The sequence below is a fragment of the Oncorhynchus keta genome, chromosome 15, assembly GCF_023373465.1.
Source record: "Oncorhynchus keta strain PuntledgeMale-10-30-2019 chromosome 15, Oket_V2, whole genome shotgun sequence".
Classification (NCBI taxonomy): Eukaryota; Metazoa; Chordata; class Actinopteri; order Salmoniformes; family Salmonidae; genus Oncorhynchus; species Oncorhynchus keta.
Window position 1 is genome coordinate 14,499,768 of NC_068435.1, and position 9,944 is coordinate 14,509,711.

Consider the following 9,944-nt stretch of genomic DNA (forward strand, 5'->3'; position numbering starts at 1 on the left):
TAGGATATTATTTCAGAACCAATATTCTAATAACAGAAGTATTTTTATACAATATATCCCGATTATTCCATATGTAACATCTGTGGAGAAAAAGTATGCTTATAAATTAAAGATCATGACAAGAAAACCTGCCGATGAAAAGCACAAGGTTTCACTGGAACTTTGTAAATATTATAATTGCAAACCAACATGAAGTTAAGGCCACCAAAAGTAGAGAATACATGAGGAATACAATTCCAGATAGAAGTGGGTCTTAGGAATTGTTTTATCCAGTTGATCTTAAAAACAACCAAAGGAACCGTGACGCTTCTAGTGCGCGCACACAGGCACCTAACTGTAGACAAGATCCCACACCAGAAAGTGGGAAACAGGGCTGCCTAAATATGATCCCCAATCAGAGACAACGATAAAAAACAGCTGTCTCTGATTGGGAACCATATCAGGCCAACATAGAAATACAAAAACCCCTAGACTTACAACAATCCTAGACCTACAAAACCCTAGACATTCAACAATAGAGTACACACCCTGACCAAACCAAAATATATAGAAAACAGAGATATCTAAGGTCAGGGCGTGACATACGGTTTCTCCACAGAAAGTTGAAAAGCATCTGGTCCATCTCCTTGCTTATTTTACTGTCAAGATATAAAGATAGAGCGCCATGTGTTAGTCTAGAGATACCTTCAGCCTTGGTTATTAGGACTCTTCCTTTTAAAGATAAGTCCCTCTGTAGCCATTGATTTAGCTTCTTCTGGGGTTTTTTAATAAGAGGGTTAAAATTGAGTAAGCCTCTAGACTTCTGATCCTTTGTAATGGTTATGCTTAAATATGTAAGTGCTTATTTTACTGGAATACCATAATATGAAGGTGTCACACAATCTTTGACAGCCATGAGTTCACATTTATTAATGTTAAGATATAGACCAGGTGCTTTGGAAAAGGATTGTATCACATTGATCGATATGGGAACTTGGTTAGCATCTTTCAGTAGTATCATCAGCCAGCTGGCTTATAATAATTTCTTTACCAGTTCTGGAAATACCTTGTACAGGACTATTATTTAAAACATTTGTAAGAAGTTGGGTGATTAATAAAAACAGGTACGGAGAGATAGGACAACCTTGCCTAATTCCTCTCTTTTAACTCCAATCGAGGTGAGGTGCCATATTTCAATTTGATAGAGCTGTTACCATTTGTATAGAGAGTCTTAATAGCCTTAAAGAAAAAGTCCCCAAAGCCAAGTCTCTCAAGGGAGTGGAAGAGGCACTGATGCTCTTTTAAAAATCTAAAAATAATATGAATCTATCCTCAGTTATTAGGTCTGAGTAGTCAAATATGTCTAATACTAGTCTGATATTGTTAGAAATATGTCTGTTCCTCATGAAGCCAGGCTGTGTTTCATCAATGACTGCATCCAGGACTTCTTTAATTATTTTTGCAAATAGTAAGGCTATTATCTTATAGTCATTATTAAGAAGACAAATTGGACGCCAGTTATCGATGAGCAGCACTTCCTTTTTAGGCTTAGGTATCAGTGTTATTAACCTCTGACTCGTTGTAGGAGGGAGAACATTGTTTTAATACCCTCTAAAAAGAATTCAAATAGGAAGGGAACTACTTGTTCAGAAAATAATATGTAAAATGCTGAGGTAATTCCATCAACACCTGGTGATTTATTGTTCTTTAGATGTTTGCTTTGATGGGTTTATCACACTGTTTACGTTCTATATCACTGATAGAGTGAACATTATTCAGTGAGTCAAAAAAAACATATCTGTGGATTCCTGACAGTGTGTAGAGGTATACAATGTTCTGTTTATGTTCAGTGTTCCCGGGAGCCGAAGACGTGGATTTCGATTAAGGCAGTCCCCTGTACCTCGCTGATTGAGGTGTTGGGTTAAATGCGGAAGACACATTTCAGTTGAAGGCATACAGTTGTACAACTGACTAGGTGTCCCCATTTTCTTTCAACCATTTCTATGGGCAAAATGAATGGGGAAAGAATAGGGCTTTGGAATAAATGCCGAAAATAAGGTCTGAGGTTAACACAGGTTTATGAGATCGAATAAGTTTTGTTCTATAGAACAGTCAGTTAGCCTGACCATTATGAATTATGAAGCCTTTATGTGCGTTTGTTTTATTTATTACATAATTCACAAAAAGTGACGTTAGCTGATTGAGATCTCCTAAGCCTGTGTTTACCACAGACCTTATTTTCGGCGTTTATCAAAAAACGTTACAAGAACTCCATACATTTCCATGGGCTTTGTTCAAAGAACCACGGAGCAGTTCGTGCATACAAAAAAGACGCCATTACTAGAAAAATATATAAAACCTGAAAAACGTGTGTGCGTATCACGTCAAACGTCATTTGACGTACATTTTTAGCGCGGAGTTTGTTGTTTGCGGAAAAGGACAGGGGGAAGAGCACTTCTGGATTTGTTTGTCTTTTATAAAGTCCTGCTTTGTAATATTCCAGGATATCTTTATTTATTTTTTTAAATTAGTCTCAGAGAGTATTCAATTAGTATCATCGGCTATCCTTTACAAGCGATTTGTACGATAAAGGTAAAATAAAGTTTTGTAACGTCAATTCGATTTGCAAAGAACTTTGCTGGCTAGCTCAGCTCGTTAGCCTAGGTTGATGATGGGATATATTTTGAACCTAGACATTAACTAAGTTCGCTAAACAGCAAGTAGCTTGGTAGTTCAAAGCAGTCTTCTAATATATACTGAACAAAAATATACAAATATATGAGTTACAGTTCATATAAGGAAGTCGGTCAATTGAAATAAATTCATCAGGCCCTAATCTATGGATTTCACATGACTGGGCAGTGGCGCGTCCATAGTAGGGCCAGGGAGGGCATCGGCCCACTCATTTGGGAGCCAGGCCCAGCCAATGAGTCGTCGCCCCCCCCAAAAAAGGCTTTATTACAGACTGAAATACTCCCCAGCACCCCACCTCCCCCTCTGACCATCCTGCAGATGAAGGCCTTGGCTGGCATGGTTATACATGGTCTGTGGTTGTGAGGCCAGTTGGACCTACTGCCCAATTCTCAAAAATAATATTGGAGCCAGCTTATGGTAGAGAAATTATCCTAAAATTCTCAGGAAACAGCTCTGGTGGACATTCCTGCACTCAGCATGCCAATTGCACGCTCCCTCAAAACTTTAGACATTTGTGGCGTTGTGTTGCGTGACAGAAATGTACATTTTAGTGGCCTTTTATTGTCCACAGCACAAGGTGCACCTGTGTAATGATAATGCTGTTTAATCAGCTTCTTGATTAGCCACTCCTGTCAGGTGGATGGATTATCTTGACAAAGGATAAAATGCTCATTAAGGGATGTAAACAAATTTGTTTAAAACATTTGTGAGAAATAAGCTTTTTGTGCGTATGGAAAAGTTCTGTAATCTTTTATTTTAGCTCATGCAACATGGGACCAGCACTTTACATGTTGTGTTTATATTTTTGTTCAGTGTACATTCTCCAAACTAGAAGCTAGCTAGTTGAGCTTGTAGCTAGTTGTTCAGGTCTGTGTTGTTTGACGAGTCTACAATTGAGTAATATCAGCATAAAGTACTTTGTTTTGTATCTGCTTGTTTCCTTATTAAACACCTTGTTTCAACATAGTTAGCTAGTCAAACCGGAGTTAGCAGATTGCTAAAAGTCAGCTAACTTGCCAGCTATCCCATGCACAGTAACTTGGTTAGCTCACAGTTGCTCTGCAGAATAATCAGTGTGTACTCGGTCATTGTGCCTCTAGTCAACCCACATCTTGACTGTCACAAACAAGGAACACAGGAAGATGTGTATTACAGAAACTGGACATATGCTAAACATGTTGATCACTCTAAACTAAATATTAACTTTAGTTAACTTACATTTCCCAATTACATGTTAACATTTCATCACATTCATCATGTCAGAATTGTCACTGGTTTAAATGCTCATCTGTATTTCTAGATCCACAGAACAAATGGAAGTCATTCCCTCTGTCTGCGATGACAGCAACAGCACAGAAAGTCAAGTCAAAGCTGACAAGCACATTGGAAGGAGAAAACTATCAAGTGAGTTTGATCGTGCAACAGGAAGTAGAGCCATTGTTTCGGTGATATTGTCTTTACCAATTATGTTATGCCTTCTGTATGGTAACTCTATTTTTCTCCAGTGGATGTGGAGAATGACATTGAGTACCTCTACGAAGCTGTTCCTCAGCTGTCCACAGTTTTCCACATTTTAGACAAAATTGGGGAAGGTATGTAGTAGTACTCTGTATGTCTTCATATGCAGATGACTGCGGGTTAGCCACAGTTTGGCAATTAACAAATATCAGTTTAAAAAAGGGTTATCCTATATCAGTTGTTTTTGGCAAAACAAAAAAATACTTTGTTTTATGTAGGTACTTTCAGTTCAGTGTACCTGGGTGAGGCTCTGATGGCCAATGGGACGAAAGAGAAATTTGCCCTGAAGCACCTCATCCCCACCAGTCACCCTGTGAGGATCGCTGCAGAGCTCCAATGCCTCACTGTGGCTGGGTAAGTCTCACACTTTACATGCTCTGGGTGTAGGAGCAATATTACCACAAGCACTAATATTTTCATGGACTGATCCACTTGTAGAGGAACATTCTCTCAAGAGATTCATGAATAGGATTGCACTGCATTAGTTTACAGTTTAGAACAGGGGTCTCCAACAAGTCAATCGCACAGATTTTATAGGGCCCCCCTTAGTAGTTTATTAACCATTATTTTACCAGGTATATTGGCAGTAAAAACAGTGCACTACTTTCTCTTGTACACAAATCAAATCGATTTGATTTGTACACTGATGTTCCCGGGGGAGAGGAGGAGAATGTCACTATTTGAAAGCTAGAAAAAGGAGCTTGTGACATGTTTGAGTTTTTAAAAGTATCTCTCATGCTAGAAAAAGTTGGGAGACCCCAGGTTTAGACAACACAATGTTCTCAATGTTTTTCTTCCCTCTTTAAGTGGAAAAGAAAACGTCATGGGTGTGACCTACTGCTTCAGAAAGGATGATCACTGTGTGATTGTTATGCCTTATATGGAGCATCAAACCTTTGTGGTGAGTCAATACTGTGTAGTTGGTTACCTGGTTAGTGTGTTTATACCTTGTTTGTGGCATAACACTAGCAAAGTGACGGAAATCTTTCTCCTATCAGGATATCATTGGCCTGCTGAGTTTCGAGGAGGTGCGTCAGTATATCTACCACCTGCTGAAAGCTCTCCGACATGTCCACCAGTTTGGCATCATCCACCGTGACATCAAGCCCACCAACTTCCTTTACAACCGGCAGGAGAAGATGTGAGTACTGAATACCTCTGTATCACTGGAGCTAACCTTCAGCTCTATATGACACTCTGGAATATTTGACTCAGTTAGTCAGGTCCAGAGATCATGTCTTCTGGTCTGACGTCCACATTTTGGACTGAGATCATTAATCTCCTGTCTTGAATGGTCTCTAGTCCAAAATTCAAGCATTTATAAACCCATTAAATGTTAACCATATATTGTTTTCATGGTGGTTTGCAGGTTTGCCCTGGTGGACTTTGGGCTGGCACAGGGCACGACCGACACCCAGATCGAGCTGTTGAAGGTGGTGAAGCAGAATACCCAAAAGGGTGGGGGCTCCACGGGGAAACCGGAGACATCACAGGGGAAACGGGCACCAACCTCCCTAGTCCCACCTCTACAATCACTTTCACACCCCAGGACCTCAGCACCTCACTCTTCCTCCTCCACCTCTTCTTCCACTTCCTCAAAACCACCAGATAAGCGGGTCTCGGTCTCCACATTTTCCTCCACCACCCGCTCTAAACACACCAAGGTTGTCTGCACTGGATCCATCTATTGCACTTCATTTGGTTACAGTGGTGTTATGGTATTTGTCTATAGGCTTAGTTTTTATTAACTCATTGACCTTGTAGTTATTGGACCATAAAGTGTTGTGATACTCTGAAGAGGTTTTGAGCTGAAAACACACTTCAGGGATGTTGTAATGTATACGGTGACATGTAGTTATCTTGCTTTATATACTTTGTCTGCGGTGTTCATTAGTGACATGATGTGATTTTTTTTTTTACCAGGAGTTCTCAGGTCTGTGTAAAGCACCGCGGGCCATATTTGGAGAGAGGAATCTGAATAGCTTCACCTCAGTCCCCACCAAAACCACTGACCCCAAGTTAGAGGTAGGAAATGCTTGCCTTCTCTCCTGTTACATTCAATCCATAGCTACTCTGTTGTCCAGTGTGTATTTAACACATTTGATTGACAGACATATTGCCGCAAAAGTTTGGTATAATTTTCAGTTCTATCTTAGCTGGCTGTAACTCTGTTTAAGTCTTTTGGACTTGTCACCAACAAATACATGTTTCTGGATACTCAGTCAGACTGCCCTCCAGCAGTAAAAACCAGATGATGAACTGTAGATTTTTTTTGGAAAGACTTTCCTCCGATCATAACAATCCTTTGTCTCTATGTTGGGCCAGCTGGTGAAGCCCACTAAAACAGAGGACCCTGCCACACGCAAGTTTATCTCTGCCCACCGGCGCCCAGTACCTGTCAGGACCCCTGTCAGCAACCAGAGACCCAACCAGAGGATGACCCCTGCTGCGGTGAACCTGGGCTTCACCTGCAACTGCTACTCCACCGACAGAGTCTGTAACATCTGTATGTCCAGGAAACAGCAGGTGGCTCCCAGGGCCGGAACTCCTGGCTTCAGAGCACCAGAGGTCCTGACCAAGTGTCCCAACCAGGGAACAGGTAAGGCTAACAGATACCATCCTCAGCAGTACTACACCTCACATCTCTACTAATACTCCTCTCCACTGCAATGTCGCTCTCTGCATTGTAAATTAGAATGCGTTCTCAATCATATTTCACAGATGTCAACTTGTTTATTTTTCACTCCTGTCTCCCTGCAGCCATAGACATTTGGTCAGCTGGTGTGATCCTGCTTTCCCTGCTGAGTGGCAGGTACCCCTTCTTCAAAGCCAGTGACGACCTCATTGCCCTTACACAGATCATGACCATCCGAGGCTCCAGAGAAACCATCCAGGCTGCCATGACTTTCGGTGTGTATTTCGTCTTATCGACTATGTTTGACAGCCATTGTCGGTGGTGACGACATCTTGATGTCACAAACGATGGTTTAGCATATTTGAACTTGACTTTAATGCTGGAATCTGGCAACGCACAAAGCAGGGCAACATGTCAAATGGCCTGTTCCCCATAGCCTAAATGTTTAATATGTATGTGGTAGTTTGACTATTAACATAATGCAAGTGAACAATGTGTATTGTAGAAAGAGAGAGCATCAAAGCAGCTGAACATGTCACATGGGGTCCAAGGTGTTTTCCTCCTCCGTCTGATGATCATTGGCCTTTTGCAGCGGAAACATCGTTGTCTGGCTTGTTGTTTTAAAATCTTAGTTTTTATTAATATATTTTCTCTTTTTTTTCTCCAATTCCCTTTCGATTTCAATGACTTTTTGACCTAGGCATAGCCTATTCTTTCATGATCAAACATTGAACTCTGTTTGGCCTATATAATTATTATTATATTATATTATTAATTCAATCTCAGAATAGCCTGAATAAAAACAGTATAGTAATAATGAGAGAGAGGGAGAGAACAGACAATTGCAAGATAGACTAATCGAATAGGAAGTCGACAAACCGAACAGGAAGTCCACATTTAGTTTTTGCTTTACTTTATCAAAGTGCTGGCAAAATAAATTGTGCCGTTGGAAAATCCCCCCTCGCAAACCAGACAGCCAGTAATATAGGCCTACGCTAGGGTACTGTCAATAAAAGTTGCATTGAGTGTTACTTTGACAAGTTAAACTTATAAACTAACATTTTATAATATTGCCAGTGTTTATTCATGTCCTTGAATTGTGCAACGGGCAATCGGGCATAAGCTCCAGCAGCAGCATTTTCAATAAATGGGAACAAAAAAATAAAAAAATCCCCCACCTTTATTTAACCAGGTAGGCCAGTTGAGAACACCTTTATTTAACCAGGTAGGCCAGTTGAGAACACCTTTATTTAACCAGGTAGGCCAGTTGAGAACACCTTTATTTAACCAGGTAGGCCAGTTGAGAACACCTTTATTTAACCAGGTAGGCTAGTTGAGAACACCTTTATTTAACCAGGTAGGCCAGTTGAGAACACCTTTATTTAACCAGGTAGGTCAGTTGAGAACACCTTTATTTAACCAGGTAGGCCAGTTGAGAACACCTTTATTTAACCAGGTAGGCCAGTTGAGAACACCTTTATTTAACCAGGTAGGCCAGTTGAGAACACCTTTATTTAACCAGGTAGGCTAGTTGAGAACACCTTTATTTAACCAGGTAGGCTAGTTGAGAACAAGTTCTCATTTGCAACTGCGACCTGGCCAAGATAAAGCATAGCAGTGTGACACAGACAACAACACAGAGTTACACATGGAATAAACAATAAACAAGCCAATAACACAAACCAATCAATGACACAGTAGAAGAAATAGTCTATATACAGTGTGTGCAAAAGGCATGAGGAGGTAGGCAATAAATAGGCCATAGGAGCGAATAGTTACAATTTAGCAGATTAACACTGGAGTGATAAATGAGCAGATGATGATGTGCAAGTAATGATACTGGTGTGCAAAAGAGCAGAAAAGTAAATCAAATAAAAACAGTTTGGGGATGAGGTAGGTAGATTGAGTGGGCTATTTACAGATGGACTATGTACAGCTCCAGCGATCGGTCAGCTGCTCAGATAGTCGATGTTTAAAGTTGGTGAGGGAAATAAGTCTCCAACTCAGACAAGCGGTCTCTCACATCTCCTTGGATCCTCAACTACTCCTCAATCTTCATACAGACCTTTTTGTCTGTCATTTCCTCTCCTTCCTCCATGGTATTTTTGTTGTTGCTCTTCAGACTCTTCTGTGCCCTAGGATGCTTGAAGAGGCCGCAGAAATATATTTTGGTTGTATCTCCGTTGCTTGAGGAAGCAACACTGAGCACCAGATTGAGTCACAAGCCATTGTATTTGCAAAGTTGTCACTGACATCACTTCACCTATGTCATGGAAGGAAAGTCCTTTATCTTGATGTCGTAATGGGCCTACCAAAGACCTGTTACTGTTATCAATGTAATTGTTTGGATAATCTAATGTCCTCTTAGTCATGTCACTTAAAAAAAACAGCAATAAGAGGCTCCAATTAATAATGTAGCTTAGTTCATAACTTTATAAAAAGCCATTTACAAAAAGGCTAAACTTTTTTTAAATGCTTTAATTATTGAGTTGAATTACAAGAGTAAGGGCAGGATGCCACTGGTAATATTAAAAACGGTAAACCCATAGTAAAGTACAGCAGTCTGACCATAACATGACCATTATTCAACCACAGGTAAATCAGTGGTGTGCAGCCGTGAGCTCCCCCGGCAGGACCTGAGGACCCTGTGTGAAACCCTCAGAGGAAGGAGACCATCCCCGGACGATGAGGCCACACCACATCCCCACAGAGACACTACCACACGCCACCACCGTACCCATGACTCCCCCATTTCCACTCATCACCCTGGGGAGCCCTCTAGACAGCACCACCCAGAGGAGGACCAGACCCTAGCAGAGCCTGAGGCCCAGGATGAGAGGGGATGGGACAGCGTGCCTGACGAGGCCTACGACCTGCTGGATAGACTGCTGGACCTGAATCCAGCCAAACGCATCACAGCTGCACAGGCACTGCAGCATCCACTTTTTACTGACCTCTGAGATTACTGTTTTCACTCATCTTTGCCAAGGAAGTGTATGAATTTCAAATGTGAAGATGTGCTATTTAATTGAATTCTTCCTTGTTACCATATATAATTTATGATTGTCTTGTCGAATAAAATGTATTAAAGCACTCTTGGGAACTGATGAAGACATTT

At 40.9% G+C, this 9,944-nt stretch overlaps 1 protein-coding gene across 5 annotated transcripts; it reads left to right on the forward strand.

Annotated features, from left to right (window-relative positions):
* Positions 1–2,384: 2,384 nt before the first annotated feature.
* Positions 2,385–9,919, forward strand: cdc7 (cell division cycle 7 homolog (S. cerevisiae)). 5 transcript variants are annotated; one of them, XM_035787696.2, is made up of 11 exons: positions 2,385–2,571; positions 3,974–4,077; positions 4,179–4,265; positions 4,410–4,545; positions 4,999–5,092; positions 5,190–5,332; positions 5,561–5,855; positions 6,115–6,216; positions 6,517–6,790; positions 6,952–7,101; positions 9,422–9,919. In XM_035787696.2, the coding sequence occupies exons 2-11, from the start codon at positions 3,987–3,989 to the stop codon at positions 9,784–9,786; spliced, it is 1,737 nt and encodes a 578-aa protein (XP_035643589.1). In that variant the 5' UTR covers positions 2,385–2,571; positions 3,974–3,986; the 3' UTR covers positions 9,787–9,919. The 5 variants fall into 5 exon arrangements, with proteins under 5 accessions (XP_035643589.1, XP_035643593.1, XP_035643591.1 ...); XM_035787700.2 differs by having other exon boundaries at positions 2,387–2,571; positions 5,561–5,624; XM_035787698.2 differs by lacking the exon at positions 2,385–2,571 and adding an exon at positions 2,957–3,090.
* Positions 9,920–9,944: the final 25 nt, after the last annotated feature.

What these genes read in the sequence shown, in the direction of transcription:
- cdc7 (XM_035787696.2), top strand. Translation starts at nt 3,987, where the DNA reads ATGGAAGTCATTCCCTCTGTCTGCGATGACAGCAACAGCACAGAAAGT. An exon ending in CAATGCCTCACTGTGGCTGG is followed by an intron (nt 4,546 to 4,998) that starts GTAAGTCTCACA and finishes TCCCTCTTTAAG; the next exon opens with TGGAAAAGAAAACGTCATGG. An exon ending in CCAGGCTGCCATGACTTTCG is followed by an intron (nt 7,102 to 9,421) that starts GTGTGTATTTCG and finishes ATTCAACCACAG; the next exon opens with GTAAATCAGTGGTGTGCAGC.